This window comes from Myotis brandtii, unplaced genomic scaffold, assembly GCF_000412655.1.
Source record: "Myotis brandtii unplaced genomic scaffold, ASM41265v1 scaffold123, whole genome shotgun sequence".
NCBI classification, from domain to species: domain Eukaryota; kingdom Metazoa; phylum Chordata; class Mammalia; order Chiroptera; family Vespertilionidae; genus Myotis; species Myotis brandtii.
Window position 1 is genome coordinate 6,755,071 of NW_005354291.1, and position 20,395 is coordinate 6,775,465.

General features: G+C 38.3%; 1 protein-coding gene across 6 annotated transcripts in view; it reads right to left on the minus strand.

The window, feature by feature from the left end:
* Positions 1-7,933: 7,933 nt before the first annotated feature.
* Positions 7,934-20,395, minus strand: part of KIAA0408 (KIAA0408 ortholog) — a 31,948-nt gene continuing 19,486 nt past the window's right edge. For all 6 annotated transcript variants that reach the window (XM_005858967.2, XM_014533777.1, XM_014533779.1 and 3 more), the window contains 4 exons: positions 18,941-19,303; positions 18,775-18,854; positions 15,183-16,518; positions 7,934-10,886 (listed from right to left, as the gene is read on the minus strand). In XM_005858967.2, the coding sequence (XP_005859029.1) occupies positions 10,713-10,886; positions 15,183-16,518; positions 18,775-18,854; positions 18,941-19,303 (1,953 nt within the window). In that variant the 3' untranslated portion in view covers positions 7,934-10,712. The remainder of the gene's footprint in view (positions 10,887-15,182; positions 16,519-18,774; positions 18,855-18,940; positions 19,304-20,395) is intronic.

Sequence of the window (20,395 nt, forward strand, 5' to 3'; positions counted from 1 at the left end):
CCAAATTGGATCAAACATTGCCAGTTATCCACTATCTTAGCCTGAAAAGTTAGTGAAGTGGAATTTTTGGACTGGAACCCGGATTCTTTGTCCGCCGGAGTCGAAGAATGAATCTACGGACAGAGGGTAGTATAGCAAAGGTGGAGATTTATTGAAGAACAAGTACAAACTCCCACATGGGGAGAGGGAAAGAGTCCCACAGAATGGACTCCCACATGGGGAGGGGGAAAGGGTGCCACCGACTTCCTATTTTCGTAGTTTATAGAGGCTGCAGTTCCTGAATCCTGATATCCACTTTGATTGGTCAATATTCCCTTTCGAATTGGTTCCTATAGTGACTCCTGAGGCCCTCTTCCCTCATTGTCCTTCCATTCCTTCTGGGCTTTCTTCCTCCTTCTTTATTTTGTAAATATAGACCTTTTTTGGCTACTTCCAGTTCCCTTGTCTTATGGAAATGTAGCTGCACCTGGCTTCCTTGTGTTAGGTAGATGTATCTTCTCCCAGTCTGTAGGCCTGTGTCTTTTCCCATGGACCCCAATTCTAAAAATCCCCTAAGCCTGCCTATATTCCCCTAAAATTCCTGTTTCATTAGGACCCAGCCTGAGTCTCTGACTGCAAGGTGAGTTGTAATTCAACCTGTTGGGTGTTGGCTGTGAATCAGAACACAGTGGTTTTAGTTAGAGCTTTCAAGGAGCTGACACAAGTGAACAAGCTAGATGTAGGATGGGGAAAGAGAAAAGATGCTTTGTCTTAGGGACCTATTTTTTTTATCCACTGATCGCAGGCATCAGTGGCTGCCTCAGAAACTCAGGTCAGTGGAGTCTCTAGGGTTTACTTCCATAGCTCTCCAAGAGTAAACATGACAGGTTGGAACAGAGCAAGAAAAAATATATAACACAGCCAAACATAGTATTTGAAAATCCAGCCTTTGGTTATTAATATGAGGTTATGCAATCTGTTTCTCTATATGAGTATAAAATTATTACAAGTGTTCATTAAGGTTTCAAAGCATAATTGAAGGCAACCTGAGATTCACCTAGTATTTCTCCTCTCATCTTTGATAGCTGCTGTTGGGTTGTTAGTGATGGCTTGTTGTACTTCCAATGAGGGCAAAGAGGGTAGGGCTCTCCTTGAAAAGAGAGAAAGATGGATAACAGGGTTGTTCTTTATCATGACTCCCAGTGGTTTTGAATTCTTTTAATTGCAATAAAAAGAAGAAATCATTAAAGTCAATTAAAAAATCTTAGGCATTGTACCATTGCTTGAAGAACAAGAGGAGGAAAACTGTGATAAAACATTGTGTTATTTTAAAAGGTAACTTTTCCCTGACCGGTTTGGCTCAGGGGATAGAGCGTTGGCCTGCGGACTCAAGGGTCCCAGGTTCAATTCCGGTCAAGGGCATGTACCTTGGTTGCAGGCACTTCCCCGGTGGGGAGTGTGTAGGAGGCAGCTGATCGATGTTTCTCTCTCATCAATGTTTCTAACTCTCTATCCCTCTCCCTTCTTCTCTGTAAAAATCAATAAAATATATTTTAAAAAAATAAAAATAAAAAAAATAAAAGGTAACTTTTAGTGATTCACCAACATCTATTAAAAGCTTTAAAATGTTCATTTTTATTTACCCAGAAATCTATACCTAATAATATTTTAAAAGAATATAGCAAATCTGAGCCAGTAAAAGCTTTATTCAGCAAGATATTAGCAATTGTATAAAATGAACCATAATGCAAACATTAAAACACTGACATTAAAAGTGATATTTAGCCCTAGCTGGTTGGGCTCAGTGGATAGAGCATTGGCTTGTGGACGGAACGGTCCCAGGTTCAATTCTGGTCAAGGGCACAAGTCAGACATAAAATAATGTTTATTTGTATGATAAAAACAAACAAAATAACATATAAAGTATTAGAAAAATACATCAAAATGCTAATGGGATTATATTCAGGTATAGGTATCAAATCTCCTTAACTTTTTGGTAAGGGAAAAATACAATTTAAAATAATAAAATTGCTTTCTTTATCACCTTTTGGGTTGGAAAACATTATGAACTAAATTTCTTCAACAATTTCAGATTTTGCAAACTGAGCTTTATTATGATTATGAAGATAATTTTTTATAATTGCTTTCTATTTTTCTAATTGATAGTTTCTTTGTCTTTGTTAGCAATCAGTTGATAACTACTTTATTAGTTTAATTCTACTGTAAGCTATAGACTTCTCTCTGCTCTAAATTCTTTTGACTTAGAAAAGTCACAAGAATTCTTTTAACTTGGAATAGTGACAGAAATTCTTTTGACTGTCATTTTCTTCTGAGCTGCATGTTGTAGAATTTCATGCCTGGAAAATACATGTCAGTACCATCTTGCTACAACCAGGAGCTCCTCTAGTATCCCATGGAGATAAACTTAAAATCTTCTCTGCTTTCCAAAGCAACCAATTTATTATTAGTTCTGGTTAGCCCTTTCTTTTGTCACCAGAAAGGAACTGGGACCGAGGTGGGTCTGCCCTGGCATCTAGAATGGGTTCTTGACTTTGTACAGGAAAGATTTCACAACACGAGTTCAGGTGATTTTGAGAGTATGTTTACTAAAGCTGGGGATAGTGAAATAAAGGAAGGGCTTCATGGAAGAGGCAAGATCATAGCAACAGGAGTGAGCCTAGGCAAGGCCGTCTTGGCCCTTTAGAAAGAAAGTCACAAAGGTGGAAGTGAGCCATTTGGACTTCATGAACTCAAGGAACAAATTACAGAGGCAAGAGGAGGGTCCTTAGAGACAGGTTCAAGGGGTTAGCCCGGGAGCAGCTGCTCCCCTGGCTACAAGTCTCCTGGAGCCTTTAGACTAAGCTTAGGAGAAAGAAAGCAAAGATATATGCCTGAGGAAATATAATCTTTTATTTTATTTTTTTTGGGGGGATGGAATGGTGGATGGATTGAATACTTTTGTGGAGACTTATTTCTTGCTTTTCTCTGTCATACAAACAAGTTAACATCCTCAGTATAATTTGGGTGGGTATTTGTGTGTGCGGCAACCAAACCTCTTTATTCTTTTCTCTAGCAGTTTGAAATTTCTGCCAATTTAAAAGCTTATAAATCCTTTTTGTTAATTTACTGAGAGCTCTCAGTAAATGATCTTACTACATATTGAGATGACTTTATTTTGCTTCAAAATATTGGAATAAACAATAGAAGATAGTTGCCCATAAGAACTATCTTCTATCATTTTTTCCTATTATTTAAGGAATTTGTTCTAAAGAAGCATTTTGCTTTTTTTCCACTTGCCTTTGTATCATCCTCTGCTGTGTGGTCTGGGCTGGGAAACTACAGATTATATTTCCTAGGCTCTGTTGACACTGCAGATCAGAATGACACAGGAAGAGAAAGGCTTCTAGCTTCTGGCTCCTGCCCTTTGAAAACTGCTGGTAGTTTTGCAATGGTAATGAGGTGAGGTCATTCCAGACTCTACAGTACAAACAGAAGTAGCAATGGTCCTTCCTTAGCATTCCAGTTTAGCCCTGACAGCTTCCAGCCGCAGAGCACCAAATGTGTGCTCCCCAGCCAGGAGCATTAGCAACACTGGAACTCTGGGAATTCTCTCTTTTTCCTTCTTGCTCCTATAGCCCCCATCGCATTTTGTTCTTCCAGATATTCCGGTACCTGTGTTATCAATTTCTTGTTATGTGTTTAGATTCCTACTGTTGTTTCTGTTCTCCTGATTGGAGCCTTCCTGATAAAGTAGTGATAAGAAGCCACTAGACATCCTCTGCTACACACAGAGCCTCTGTCTTTGACACCAGAAGGCAGGGGCACCTCAACATTTATACTCCTTTTGGAAGTCACATGGTTTCACAAAAATGATGACGTATATTCATGCTTCTGAGACGACAATGCAGTGGGGTGCCATACTATAAACTCAGCACAACTTTTTTGGAAAGTAAATTTCACTTGAAGATTGTATTTTGAAAGACAATATATTTTTATTCTTAAAAGATTTGGGGCAGATAATTTTACCAGTAAATTCTACCAAACACCTAAGAAAAAATTAACACCAATCCTGCACAAACTCTTAAAAACAAACAAAAAACAGGAGGAGGAGAACACTTTACATTTCAGTCTGTGAGGCCAATATTAGCCAAATATCAAAGAAAATAAAATCTTGGTCATGCTCCCTGCTGTTGTTATGGTCAGTTATGTTTGGGGTTTAAAAAGAAACTGGCAGGGGGAAAAGACATGCTTCCTGAATGATGCTCCGTAGTTCTCACATGCCTGAAGGGTGTCCTGAAATGACTGGTTGAGAGATGAATGCTACCCTTGCTCTTTATTTTTACTTGAAATACTAACAATTTTATTAAATATTGATATTTATTCATGATTTTTATAAGGATACTTTATTTACTTATTTTTGTTGTTGTTAATCCTCTCCTGAGGGTATTTTTCCAATGACTCTCTTTTTAGGGAGGGGAGGGACAGAGAGAGAAACATCGATGTAAAAGAGAGACATGGATTGGTTGCCTCCCGCACTCCTCCTGACCAGGGCCAGGGATTGAGCCTGTAACCCAGGTAAGTGCCCTTGACCAAATCGAACCTGGGACCCGTCAGTCTGCGGGCTGACATTCTGTCCACTGAGCCAAACCCGGCTAGGGCTGTAAGGATAATTTATAGTAAAATAACCAGTAAATGAGTTTAAAAAGATACAAGCTGTACTTTTAATAAATGGAAAAACACACACTGGTGCGTGCAGGAAAACCCTTCAGGAAAACAGGGTTACAGTGCTGATATTAGGGAAGATCTCTCAAAGCCTTGGTCTTCCTTTTCTTTGCGTATTAAAGGGTTACAGTGCTGATATTAGGGAAGGTCTCCTCTCAAAGCCTTGGTCTTCCTTTTCTTTGCGTATTAATGGGCTGGAAAGAAATGCTGAATTTTATTGAAAATTAGCAGAATTAATTATTTTTTTAATCCTCACCCAAGGACATTTTTCCAGTGATTTTTAGAAAGAGTGGAAGAGAGAAGGAAAAACAGAGAAATATCAGTGTATGAGAGAGAGAGATATCAATTGCTTGCCTCCTGCACGAGGCCCGACCAGGGCCCTGGCCTGGAAGAAGCCTGCAACGAGGTACGTGCTCTTGACTGGAATGGAACCTGGGGACCTTTGGTCTGCAGGCCGATGCTCTATCCACGAGCAAAACCTGCTAGAGCAGAAATAATTATTTAGATGCCTATCTTTTTAGATATATATGCAAAGAATTAGAAAATTAGTTTGAAAACTTGCTCTTTGACATATATGTGCTGGCTTAGGCAGAGAAAAATGAAGAACAGATTTTTAATATAATGGAATTACTCTTTTCAGAGAGTTGAAAATGTGTTATAACAATGATTAAAACATGGGTTAAAATGATAAATCTTTGCTTTGCCTAAGGATAAACAGTAGTTCTCAAAGGTGGCTTATTCAGCAAAAACAGTTTATGGGTGAATTCTTGATGAGTGAAGTTGTGAGAGCTTTGGCTGGGTGTGTTAAGATTGCAGCAGAAATAGTGTGAGAATTGTGAAGAGTTGACTTTATTGACAATGGAATTTTGGAAACTTTAATTCAATTGTATGTGATAAAAGTTAGTCCACATATGTGTTTTTCTCCCTTTGAACAGGCCCTTCAACTATTTTTCCCTTAAGACAATAAAAGAGGCAGTCTTAAAATATTTCATATGACATGAGTCACTTGATTTTTCAATTAAAAGATGCCCAACAAAATTTCTTCCAATGCTCTGGTATTTTGCCTTATGGATTGGGTTATGCTTATAAAGTTTGCAAAACAGTAAAAAAAAATTACAATTTCATGCACAGTTTTAAGTGGATTCACATTCTCAAAATATGGTGACACTATGACAAGAGAAGAACTATACAAAGTAAATTCAGGTTGGCTCAATTTTGTAAAATAAGTACATTCAGCCAAGCTGTGATTAAATAAGGAAGCAGAGAGGGAAACTTGTTTTGTTTTTCTGGATAGCACGATTAAAACATTTTAAAATTTTGTTAATTTATTCAACAAGTATTTATTGAGCCTACTATCTGCCAACACTTTTTTAAGTACTTGGTGTAATCAGTGAACAAAGACAAAAATCCCTACTTAAAGACTGTAAAAATTTTCAAGTTAAACCTCCCCCAAATTTGAAGAATTTAAAACCCTATCCAAGACCTTTGGATAGCTATTTATTTTCTCTGCTCTTAGAGAACTTACTGGAAACATTCAAGAAACACTAATCTAGATGCTTTCTTATTTTTATACATATGTAGGTAGTTCATTTGAGGACTAGAAGACTGCTTGAGTGAGTGTGGGAAAAGTGAGCTGATGGAATTGGATAACCTTGAAGGATATCTGTGTGACATAGATCAGTCTGGGGGAACCTCCTGATCCCATGACAAGACAGAACAGACCTGGGTCCAGAAATTTCATGTTCTCAGACCCTGGTCTTTTCCACCAGACAGCAGTGGATCAACACTGAATATTCTTACTCTTGGGTATCTATGCTCACCCACTTCATGTATACAAGTTTGCATCTGGATAAATTTTTAGATCCTGGTGATAGTTACAAGAAAATAACAATAACAGGAGCTGAAAAGAGTATCAGTCTTCACCTCATCATCTTTGCCTTTATCTTTTTCAGTCCCTTAAAGTTTGGTCCCCTGATGGTCTCCTATCAATTCTAGTTCCTACAGATATCCCAGATGAGAGTTCAAGCTGCACTGACCCTCCCTTATTTCAGCTTTGTGGTGATTACACTTCTGGTTGCCTATACGTGGGTCGTTCACTGGCTACCGAAGTCTTCTTGGCTCCCAACATCCGTAAAGATTTTTTGTGCTGGTGAAGACCCCTCCATTCTCAGTTCTGATGGAAATTTCCCTCCCTACCACTAGCTGCATCTCCTAACTTTCTTTCATGCTGGTTTCCAGGACTGGGCTTCTAGATCTAGCATCTTACTTTTGCCAATTTCTTGCCCTGGACACTTCATTCCTACCCTGGTCCTGGACCTACTATCTGGTCTCAGCTCCTTTATGAAGAATCACCTTGAAGATGACCACCTGCCTGAGTTCTGAGCACGGTCCATCCTGGAGTCTTTGATGTTGTGCTTTTCCAAGGCTCTTTGCCTGGGAAAGCCTAGTATTTGTATTTGTTGAGTTGAATTCATTTAGGTTTGGTTCCCTGGGCTACACCACCACCAGCTTCCTTTTTAAAGAGGTGATATGCCTGGTCTCAACTTCTCTCTCCTTGCCAGGAATTTCCTAAGAAAAATCTATTATCCCCAGTGATCTATCTTCTGAATCTTAACATACAGAGACGATTGTCCCCTTTCACTCCTACTGGTAACTTCCTTTAAAAATAGAGTAAATAGTCCTATGGCTATCATTGAAAATTGACTATTTCACTCCAGATATCATTAACTCAGAAAATAATTTACTGAGCTAATTGTAATACAGAACTTCTTGCAAAGATTGAAATGAAAAAACACACACACATATATTTTAGGAGATGCCAGGTTGAATTGCATACATTTTGAGTTCAGACTTTATAAAAACTTTCAGCTTTAATGATAATCAGTGTAGAAAGGAAGAAAAACAAAAATATTCTCACTGTATTTAGATGCCACAGCAGGTGTTTCCACACCTATCCTATCTGGTAGCTTCCAATGACTGAAGGAGATCTCAATATCAAATAGTGGTTTGTCACAAATGTGCCTCAACTAATTTAAAAAAAATATTTGTAGGGAATCAGATTCTCTTTTCTTAGGTCCAGATGTGTTTTCAGAATGACATGGAACATGGCTAAATCCTCTATGTAGAAGATAATCATGTTTTGCCCATGATAATTTGGCCATCTTTATTGCAAAAACAAAGAAAAGCAAACATGGCTAAGTCCTCTATGTAGAAGATAATCATGTTTTGTGCATAATTTGGCCATCTTTATTGCAAAAACAAAGAAAAGCTATAGATAATTTTTGGTAAAGTGAATTATGCAAATACCATTTATATTTTATATTTGGCTTTGACAAAAGGGTTTATAGAGAACCTGTGCAAGTGTTATACACATGCACACACAGGCACACACACACACACACAAACTAAAGGATTCTTCTCTGCCGCATTCTTATTCCTTTCTGAGATAACCCATAATTTCAGTAATCCTCAGTTGAAATAATTAAGATTTCCTCTCCAAAGCCTGCTAGGGAAAACTTCAATGATACAAGTGTTTCTAACCAAATATTTCAAAAATGTTTACAAATCCCTTAAATCACTCAATGATGGCATAATGAAGGGTATGGTGTTGGGAAGAAAATGCCCACCTGAAATAAAAACTATTGGTTAAAAATCACAATACATCAAAAATATTTTTCAAGGGTAATTTCCTTAATAAGTTTTTCCATTAAAATTTACAAAATACTCTAAAAGAGAAAGCAGAGCATTCATATAATCTTTGTTTTAGTTTCTTCATCTTTACAACCAAGGAGTTGTACTAGATGCTAAGTTTTTTCAGCTCTAATGTTTTATGTTTTAGCCAACGTGTTAAATTGTGTTCCACTATTTAAATCGTTAATAGAAAACATGGCTTAAAATTATAAAGCCTAATATATAACACTTTTAATTTATAGATAACAAAGGCAAGTCCCAAGGAAGTAATGCAGCTACCCATCCATTTGGGTATCAATGCTATTTCTTCCATATCTTCCTAATCATCAAATAATTTTGATTTTTTATTTCTTTTGTTTTATTAAAAACTCCATATTCCCACTCCCCACATCTGGAAAATCTGCCTTAGTAATTATGGGGTGAGGTCAGAAATCTAATTTTGTAAGAGATCCTCAATATTCTGACTTGAACTTAAAGGCCAGAACCACAGATCCACAGCAAACTACCTGGGTACAGTGATGCAGAGGCACAGGTATGTCGTACAGTTCTTGGGCAGGCTCTCCGATGTTACACAGCAGCATCTTCCTAACAGATCCATCATTTTATGCTACCACCTCCCTAGTGTTTTCTCCCTTCTATGTGAAATACATATTATATGAATGACATCACCTGTGTCTAGGTTATTTTTCTCTGATAGCCCTCCTAGGGAAAAGGATATTCCTGAAAGAAACAAGAATGAAAAGAGTGGATCAATACCATCTGCTCCAACCTCACATTCTAGAAGTTTAACTCCGCTCAACTCCTAGAAACTCCCTTATTGGAAAGTATAAATCTGTCCAACACCATGCAACAGTCTTGAGCCTGTTAAGGCAGTCTGGGATTTGGAAATTATTTACTTGGTGTATTATGAAGTGAATTTCTCTAAATTGCTAGAATATATCATAAGGAGAAGGCTCTTTGGATACTTTTGTCATAAGAATTTCTTGACCTTTTTGGTAGTCAAAGAAAAGCTTAAATAGACTTAATATCTAATAATATAGTTGGTTTTATACAGACACAATGGAGAGCAAAATTGCTTCTAAGAGATTCCATGCACCTCAACATTCATATATCTGTCAGTTTCCAATACAGATTTTATGTGTCCACTGTATGCAAATTGTGGCCAAAAAATGTTTCCACCCCTTATGCTACCCATGGGTGCCAAAGTTTAGTTTAAGGCTTTTTTATGTAGCACACTATAAGAAATACATTACAATTCAGCCCTCAATAAAACATCATTCCTTATCTCCCTTGTTCACAAAGAATTAAATTAATATTTTATCTACTAATTTTAGGAAAAAATAAATGACTTACCTCTAAAGATGAGTGACTCCAAATAAAGTAGCTGAACTAAAGCTTACTACAATTCTAATAAAGGGTAGAATTCAACATAATTTCATTTCTTTTTATATCCTATTTAAAGGATGTTTGTTATTGAATTTGACAAAATAATTCATTTTTAAGTCATGTTGTTTATAAGGCAGTCTCATGATACTAGCTCTGAGGAGCAAGTATATATTTAAAGCCATAATAGACTACCAAATGGCATATAAAAGCTTTTGTGAACATTTTATGTTTGCTTTAGAAGGCTGATCTGTTAAACCTGTGACAATTTTATTTATTTAAAAGAGTAAAACAGGAGATCAGTGGTACTATCCTTATATGGGTTAAGAAACTATTTATGAGTTGCACATAGAAATCTACCAATGTTAGATATGTGTATAATTCTTATTTTTCAATGTAGTTGGGCCAAGGAAACTGTCAGTTAATATATGTACTTCATATGCTGTAAGTGGATACCTAGGAAAAGGTATACAAAATATAAATAGTACTGTATATTTTCAAAAAAGTTAAATAAACACAAAGAATATATAGGTATACATGTTATAATTTCAAAGTCAACGCTAACACATAAGTTCTCTTATCTAAATACACACTAGGATACTTCCTATTTCAACACATGCACCTACAAACACACGGCCATGCACATAACTTTGCTTTCTGCCACTTGCAAGAAAGTTGGTATATACAATATAGTACACTGTTTCAACTTAAATCATATTGGAAAATTAATGAGGATGGCATTTAAAAATTCTGATCTAAGAAATCAACATGTAGGAAGATAATTATTCCATAGATTAAAAACACTGAAGACTGATGAGAAGATTTAAATTGTCCCAGAAATCTTGAAAGATACCGAAGAGACAGGATTGCCTGTAAACACTTAGAATTATCTGTTTGGCAATTGGGATTTTTGAAATCTAGCAATTCAGGCCAGAGACTCAGACCATCGGTGCTTCAGATCGCAGAGAAATAGTATAGCTTTGGGCAGTTCTCCTCAAGGCGGGGGGCGCCGATGGAGATCTCGACGCCCATCTGGATGGGAGACGGCGATTTGCCGGTCTAGCTGGACGGGAAAATCCTTTTCCATGTGAGCATTTCACTGCCATGGATTCCTACAACATCAAAGAAAACATTCACCTCACTATCCCAGCACTAACATTGGGCTTGATATTTTATGAATCCCAACAATGGGATTGATGTATTAGCATATTTATAAGCAAGAAAAAGCATCAAAAACTAATGGCGATTATCTAATATTTGTGATCTTGAATGTTTTAATCAAAGCAATTCACTTATAAGAAATATGACATTTAATAATCTCTTCACATTGACAAATGTTAACACAACCGATCTCTTTTTAGATCTAAAGTTCAGTATTTAGAAGTTCATGTTAGGTAACTTTGATATAATGGAACTGCAGATGTTTCTTGGTGGAATTTCATAATGTTTCAGTGTTATTTGAAAACAAGATAATTTATAGAAGCAACTTCATTTTTCTCAAGTTACTGACATTTTTAGAGGCCATAAGCAAAAAGCACACAAACCATCAAGTGATTTACCTGGTGCTTTCTTTCTTCTCCACTAAGAGCCACTGTTACAAGTTCTCAAAAATTTCAAAATTGCTAATAGTTACTATCAATATTGGGCATCATTTGATGACAATATTTTTCCTTTCCTCCCCTTCCCTTTCTTTCACTTCTTCCTTCTTTGCTTTTTTATTTTAATGGAAGAAAAGCATTCTCAGACTCTTGCAATTAAAAAGAAAATTAAAAAGCTTATGTGACCCATTTTATAACTTAGGTTGTTACTGACCTTTTTAACAAAGCCTTTGCTCTTTTATCTGGGATAGGCGGTGAGGATGGCCTCAATTTCTATGACAGTAACCTGCATTTTCTTTTTCTTTCATTGGAATGTATTTTTTTGGAAAGAAGAGGGATCCTAAGGATCCACAGTAGAGGACTCCTCCCAAGCCTCCAATAATGCAAAAATGGTAAATAGTAATAGTTCTTGTTAGCTAATGAGAATTTGGCTGGTTATTGTATACACTATGGGCCTGTGCCCTCTCACAGTCTGGGAGCCCTCGGGGAAGTCCTACTTAGCACTGCCCCCCCACCCCGTGGGAGTGCACTGACCACCAGGGGGCAGCTTCTGCATTGAACATCTGACCCCTGGTGGTCAGTGCGCATCATAGCGACCAGTTGTTCCACCGTCGGGCTGAAAACAGCTCTCCGACATCTCCCGAGGTGTCCCAGATTGCGAGAGGGCACAGGCCAGGCCGAGGGACCCCACTGGTGCACGATCAGGGCCGGAGAGGGATGTGGGAAGTTGGCCAGCTGGGGAGGGACTGCGGGAGGGCTCCAGGGTGTGTCCGGCCTGTCTTGCTCAGTCCTATCGGCTGGAACCCAGCAGCAAGCTAACCTACGGGTTTGAGCGTCTGCCCCTGGTGGTCAGTGCATGTCATAGCAACTGGTCGACTGGTCTACTGCCTGCCCCCTGATGGTCAGTGCACGTCGTAATGAGCGGTTGAGCGGCCTTAGCATGTCATTAGCATATTATGCTTTGATTGGCTGAACAGCCAACTGGATGACCGGACACATAGCATATCAGGCTTTTATTATATAGGACTAGAGGTCCAGCGCATGAAATCATGCATGGGTAGGGTCCCTAGGCCTAGCCTGCAATTAGGACCATCTTCTGCCCGCTTGCCAGTCCCCAGTCCCACCCTGCCGCCGCCACCCACCCAGATTCTGGGTGGTTCCCTGTTCGCCATCTGGCAATTGGAGCCTGTGGGCTGGGGGGAGGGACCAAGAGGTTGGCCGTTCCACCTGCTCGCCAGTCCCCAGTCCTTCCCCGCCGCCACCCACCCCAGTTTCCTGTTTGCCATCAGGCTATCGGAGCCTGTGGGCCTGGCGGGGAGGGACCAAGAGGTGGTCAATGCACCTCATAGCAGCTGGTCAAGTGGTTGTTCTGGTCGTTATGCCGTTATGGTCACTGGGCTTTTATTATATAGGATGTTTCCATTTCCCACCTGAAGCTACAGGTCCTTACAAGTATTTATGGGCTCACCTAAAAAAGATACAGCCCGGCAAGCATGGCTCAGTGGTTGAGTGTTGACATATGAACCAGGAGGTAAAGATTCAATTCCTGGTCAGGGCACATGCCTGGGTTGCAGGCTTGATCCCTGGTGTGGGGCATGAAGAAGGCAGCTGATCAGTGATTCTCTCTCATCATTGATGTTTCTATCTCTCCCTCTCCTTCTCCCTTCCTCTCTGAAATCAATAAAAATATATTAAAAAATAAATTAAAAAAGAAAGATACATATGTGCACCCCATGTTCATTGTAGAGTTATTTATAATAGCCAAACTATAGAAGCAACCCAATAGACAAGTAGGTAAAAAGGCTGTGGTACATATACACAATGGAATATTATTCAGCCATAAAAAAGAATGAAATCTTACCATTTGTATGGATAAACCTAGAGTACTCTAAGTGAAATAAGTCAGTTGGTGAAAGACAAATACCATATTATTTAACTTACATGTGGAATCTAAAGAATAAACTAAATGAACAAACAAAACAGAAACAGACTCATAGATACAAAGAAGAGACTGATGATTGCCAGAGGGGATGGGGTTGGGGAACTGGGTGAAAAAAGGTGAAGAGATTGAGAAATTCAAATTAATAGTTACAAAATAGTCATGGGGATGTAAAATACAGCATTGGAAAAAAAGTCAATAACATTGTAATAACTATGTATGGTGCCAGATGGGTACTAGAAATATTAAGGGGAACACTTTGTAAAAGTATATGATTGTCTAACCAGTATGCTGCACACTGGAAACTAATACAAAGTAATATTGAATGTAAACTGTAATTGAAAAAAAATTTTTTAATGTAAGAAAAAACAAAGATACAAAAGCAGGATAATCATTTGTACATTGGGCAAACTTGTACAAGGTCTCTGATAAAATGAATGAAAACTGATATTTTTGTAGGGTTTGAAAGCCACCTAAAATATATTTTTTTACACAAGAAGGAAGTAACCTGCATAGCTTAGAATTATGCTGCATACATACTGCATTATGTAAAACAAGAACTTTTAAAGCATTAGCTAATTATAATAACATGTCACCTTGTAAGCTTTTGTAAATTATGCATACAAGGGGACTATTGGATAACTCTTCTTGGTAAATACCAATCTCTTCTTCCACATCTTTTTCACCTATAACCTAATGAAGATTATATATACTCTTGCAAACTGTCTGGAACAAAAAAAGAATACCATTTATTCAAATACTTTTTTTTGGGGGGGGGGGGGCAACTTCCATGCTAAGAATTTATACAAATAAGAATGACCTTAACATTTTTTAAGTTATAATGTCATTTTTTATTTCAATGTACTGCCTGCTAGCTCCACAAATAAGAGAACTTTATAAGATGCTACTTTAAATATTTTTGCCCATATTCTCATTTAGGAGATTAATCCCATGAGAAAAAAACATGAATCAAGCCGAAACCAGTTTGGCTCAGTGGATAGAGCGTCGGCCTGCGGACTGAAGGGTCCCAGGTTCGATTCTGGTCAAAGGGCATGTGCCTGGGTTGCGGGCACATCCCCAGTGGGGGATGTGCAGGAGGCAGCTGATCGATGTTTCTCTCTCATCGATGTTTCTAACTCTCTATCTCTCTCCCTTCCTCTCTGTAAAAAATCAATAAAATATATTTAAAAAAACAAAACATGAATCAAATGCTGGGAATGACTGAACCATTCATTGTTAATAACTAAAAAGCACAAGCTATTTTAAAAATATTTCCCACATACTTTAAAAGAATGAAATTCTATAAATCAACAAATGCATACTCATAGTACCTTTTCAAAAAACTTAAAACAAACATTTGCACTTCTGGATGTTCTTAAGCCTATTCTATATATATAAATGGCTAATATGCAGTGTCCCCTCCGGAGTTGGACCAGGAAACCAGGAGTTCGATCGCTCGCTATGACCACCAGGGGGCGACGCGAATCATGGCAGGTGACCAGTGGTGGCAGGGTGCTGAGGGAAGGAGGAGGCAGAGAGGCAGGGAACCCAATTGGCCCTGATCGCCAGCCAGGCTAGGGACCCTATCTGTGCATGAACTTTGTGCACCAGGCCTCTAGTTTATTATATTTGTTAGCCCATTTCAGAATTTTAAAAAGTTATAATGTGCTAACCCCAGTTTTGAAACTACATTTTGAAAAGTTCATTTGAGTTACAATTAAGGTTCATAGTTATTAACAAGTGAAGGATCAAAAAGTTAAGATGCCAAAACATATACCCGCATTCTGTTTATATGAATGCAAGGGACTGAGCCCTGAGCCATGGCTAAATACGAATGCAGTTCTACCAAAGTATGATCATTGCTTTCTCACCTCTGTTATCTTTTTCCAGTCCACTCCTTGCTTCACTTGTTGTGCCCTACACAGAGCTGTTTTTCCTTGAAGCTCTTGTTCAATTTGGAGCATTTCTAAATGCTGACTTAATGTGGCCCCAACACTGACATCAGAATTACATTTGGTCCAATTATCCTGGCAGCATTTAGAATTTTGCAATACAGGCCCTGTTGATGTCTCATAGGTTTTCAGCAGCTTTTCCACAACACCGTAATTCGACCTAGGATCAGCTGATCTTGGTCGGCCAGACAAATTGCTAGGTCTCCAGTCATGCTCGTGGAGCATATTCCGATAACTACTGGGAGTTATGTGCTCCTGTGTTTGTCTGACTGGGCCTGTTGTGGATTTTTTGGTGGGATTATCAGGCACATTTTCTCTAGGCACGGGCACGTGGGCACTGGTTTTCAGAATACCAGACACATTGTCATTTTCTGGTATGTTGCCTATACGAGTAATTAAGGTATCACAGGGCTTAAGATCTTGAGACGATTCTGAGTAGCTTTGGTTTTGCTGTACTGCACGACAATTTCTATCTGTTCTGAACACGGTTCTATTAAATTCATCAGTCTTTGCTGCCAGCGTTTCATTCCTAGTAGTCTTTTCAAAGCCACAACTGAAACTTCTAAGCGGGCCACTGCTCTGTGTCACCAAGGAACTATAGTCATTGCCTACATGAAGGTCAGACTGAAATTTAGCAGGATGATCTGGGGTCATCTTTTCATATTTTGACCTATTGGGAGTAGAACAGGTTTTCTGAAACCACAAGGCAGAAGAGCTATTTTTTGTGCCTATCACTGTGTCGTAAGACCACATGCCACATCCAACATCTTCACTACACGGAGGCTGGTTATTCATTTTGGCTTCAGATGCCAAAGAAGAAAACATGATACCATCTTTCAAAGTCTTCCCTTCATTTAGACACAGTGTAGGCATCTCATCATGCCTCGGGGGGACATGAGGACCACAGTTCCTTTCACCTTGACCCTCTTGGACCACCTGGCTATTGTGGCCTAAACTTTCCTTCAAATTTTCATGGGCTTGTTCAGGATACACACTGGGAAAACTTCGAGATGTACTTCTTGGAGGAGGAACTGGTGGAGTTTCATTTCTTTGTATTGGATCAATTGTATCAATTCCACATGTTTTCATAAAACTGCTTTGGAGCATGTCAGTATAACTCAGATTCTTTCTATTTTTCTGTTTTTCTTTTTCTAAACTGATCGGAAGAACGCACTGTCCATTGTTGATCCCATGGTCTCCAGGGGACACGTTCATTATATGTGGCATTTCCTGGAGAGAAGAATCTGACTTCATCCTAAACAATGATAAAGTATGATATAACAGTGAAAACTTTATTTAGGATAAGCTCAAAACAAAAATAAACATGGCTTAAGCAATGGATTTCTGCTATAGGAAAAGGAGTCACAACTTCCTGAAGCATCGTTTTTTATATAAATTGTCTAGTCAAAGCCTCTAAGTCTTTTTTACTGTAGGACAAAGCCCACCTCTCAGTGCTGCACTCAAGGCTCTGCTTACTCTGACCCAAACTATCCTTGCAACCTTGTCTCTCATTTTTTTCTATTTCCTAAAACTTCACCTATACTCAGACTCTTGAGTATTCCCATTTTTACAGGTTTTCTCTAGGTATTTCCTTACCTCTGCTCTGCCTGCTGAATTCCTATGCATTATGTCACCCGAGCCCTTGAATTTGAAGTAATATTCTAAGTAGTGTGACAGAAATCTGAATAAAAGTGCAGCAAGACCTGGGTAATACCAAATGGAAGGTGTCATTTGGGCTTGAAAGAAAAGTAAGAATTTTTGGGGTGAGTAAAGGGCAGATCAGCAAAGTGAGCTGCAGTAAAAGCAGTGTGGCTACTCAAAAAACAGTGAGTACTTTGGTGTGGATGGATTATAAAGCTGAGTGGGGAGAATGATAGAAAAAAAGTGAGAAACATTAGGTAATTGTAATGTTTTTGAATTACATGTTAAGGATTTTGAAATTTTCCCTAAATGCCATGAAGTAATAAGGAGAATTTTATACTGATTTGTAAAAGAAAACTGGCAAGTAAGTCTTTTCAGAGTTCATCAAAATAAAAGCCTACATATAGCAACATGGGGATTCACAAATTAAAGTTAATCATATTGACAAAATATAAATCATATTTATAACTCTTCAACTTATAAAATATTGTCTGCTAGCTCACAATAAAGTACAGATAAATACTAATTAACAGAGAGTAGTAGACAAAAGCTAAATGGGCAAGTAGAGAGCAAAATTATGGATAAAACAAGGTTGAAGAAAATATATTGTAAGTCTGTACAAAAATTCTCTCTGAGCTTCCTAAGAGCTCAAGAGAAACAAGGGTACACACATTGCTATAGCTTTGTTGTTGTTGTTGTTAATCCTCACCTGAGGATATTTTTCCATTGATTTTTAGAGAGAGTGGAATGGAGGGGGAGAGATAGAGAGAAACATCAATGTGAATTGGTTGCCTCCTGTACAGACCTGACCATGCCAGGGGATCAAGCCTGCAACCAAGGTATGTGCTTTTGACCAGCATCGAACCTGGGACCCTTCAGTCCACGGGCCGACACTCTATCCACTGAACCAAACTGGCTAGGGCTCATTGCTATAGCTTTCTAAGAGAATTATCCTGCCTCATGTGGAGATAAATGTTGATCCTAGGACAACCCATCTTTACCTAACTTGTAGAAAATTCCAATTTATTTTTTAATTTGACTAAAACTTGCTTTTACAATTACAGAGGTATTTCTTAATTGAAACACTATTTTTATAGCACTGTATAAATGTGTGTACATACTTTCAGTATGTTCTGAAAATTATGTGCGCTTCCATTAAACACATAATAAACTAGAGGCCTGGTTCACAAATTCGTGCACAGTGGGGACCCTCAGCCTGGCTGGTGATCAAGGCCTATCGGGGGGGCCAGCCAGCTGGGGTGAGGGGCTGCGGGAGATTGGCTGTGGAAATGCACTCACCACCAGGGGGCAACTCCTGCATTGAGTGTCTACCCCCTGGTGGTCAGTGTGCATCATAGTGACTGGTCAACCAGTCGTTCGGTCATAACTATCGCTTAGGCTTTTATATATATAGATGTAGAGAAATAAATGACCCTTAGGTATAAAACATTTTAGTGCACCATCATTATGTAATTAAGACACAATATTGTTAAATCTGACATAGTTTAAGATGTATTTAACTGGATTCGCCCAGTTGTATACTCTCCCATTGGCTAAATATTCAAAATGAGGAAAAAAAAATAACTTCTTTAGAAGACACTTGGTACTTTATGATGGATGGTATCCCTTAACTAAACACCAAAAGAGTAAAGTATTCCTAATAGTCAAATTACAAAGAGAATTAGAAGACCTGTTTTAAGAATTACCAAACAGGAAAATATTCAATTAAAGATGTAATCACTTATCTAAGACAACAGATTTTAATAACTCATTGCTAATTATCACTAACAAAGTGTACGGAATTCACTGATCGGAAGCAGTATTTTTCTTGACTTCCCAACATAAAATAATCATAGATGTCCCAGCCTACCTTCTATGGTTAGACCGCTTTCGGATTTCCTCTTGGAAGCTGCACAATTCTTCACTGACTTTGGCAAGTTCTTCAAGAGCCTTTATGTATATAAGCAATAGCGTGTTAGCACTTTGAAATGTAAATAATTCTTTAGAAACAGTTCTAGGCCAGTCATGTTACTTACTGTGTTGAGGGCGCCAGAACAGCTCTTGCTCGCTTCCTCAGAAGTCCTCAGGTCAGACCAGGCCTCACATTCCTTTTGCCTGTCTGTGGTCAGGGGATCCATAAACCCTACCTTTAATTTTTTGGTTGCTTTTTGTTCCTTACACACTTGATTTCCTTCACTGAGTAAGCTCTGCTCCGTTTTATTGTCTTTTTCCAGACCATCCCTGTGATTCATCCCTGTAGATTCGCATGGTCCTGAATTGGGGTAATTTGGAGAAGATTCCACCACTTTATCTTGCATGGCTTTCTCACGATCAAGATCAATGACCTTGGCACGTTCACTCATGTTGATTTTCCTCCGAAGCTTTACTTCATGGCAAAGCTATAAGGAAAACAAAGGCAAGACTTTTTTCCCTCCTTAATTTACTTTGTCATATTTTTTAAGCTAAGCACACTATTTTGAGTTGTCTTTGCTATATGACTATATACCACCCATGGTATTAATGCTTATGCCTCTGAATAGTGCTTCTAAAATCTTAATTAGCCTGGCTGGTGTTGCTCAGTGGTTGAGCGTCGACCTATGAACCAAGAGGTCACTGGTTTGATTCCCCGTCAGGGCACATACCGGGGTTGCAGGCTCAATCCCCATTAGGGGGCGTGCAGGAGGCAGCCGATCAATGATTTTCTCTCATCATTGATATTTCTATCTCTCTCCCTCTCCCTTCATCTCTGAAATCAATAATATATATATAAAACAAAAATAAAATAAAATCTGAATTAGTTGGAAAACTTTGATAAACCATAAAGACTACTTTTCATGGGCCAATGCACAGATGATAATTTCTGTTTTTCTGATTAGAAAGCAACTCAGTCAAAATTAAATCAAATTGTATCTACATATAGATACTATACTACAGAAGCATTGTCACAATAGTGGAATGACCTGAATCATTTACTGGTCATGCTTTCTCATTGCTTTCAGAGAGAAGCAAGAGTTTAACTAACATTAAAGGCATGTTTTTAAATACATGATCCCCCTTGTATACTGACCTTTAACTGTGTAAATAGTTGACAATCTCATAGAATCAGTTTATTCTATCCCCTAAGTAGACATTTTACAATCAAAGAATGTTTCCACTGGAAGCTATATTGGTGAGGGCTAGTTAATATTGAGTTTTTTTAAAAATGCCACGTTATAAACATTAAAAAAAAAGTTTTTAATCCTGATTAAAACAAATGTGAACCTGTCCTATGTGATATAAAATAACTCTAAGGCTTTGATCGTCTTAATCTGTTAAGTAGACCCAAATTATTTCTTTTTTTAAAAATTCTCACTTGAGGATGTTTTCATTGATTTTTAGAGAGAAAGGGAGAGAGAGAGAAGAAGAGGGAAAATCATCAGTGTGAGAGAGAAACAGATCGGTTGCCTTCCGTATGCATCCTGACTAGGAATCAAACCCTCAACCTAGGTATG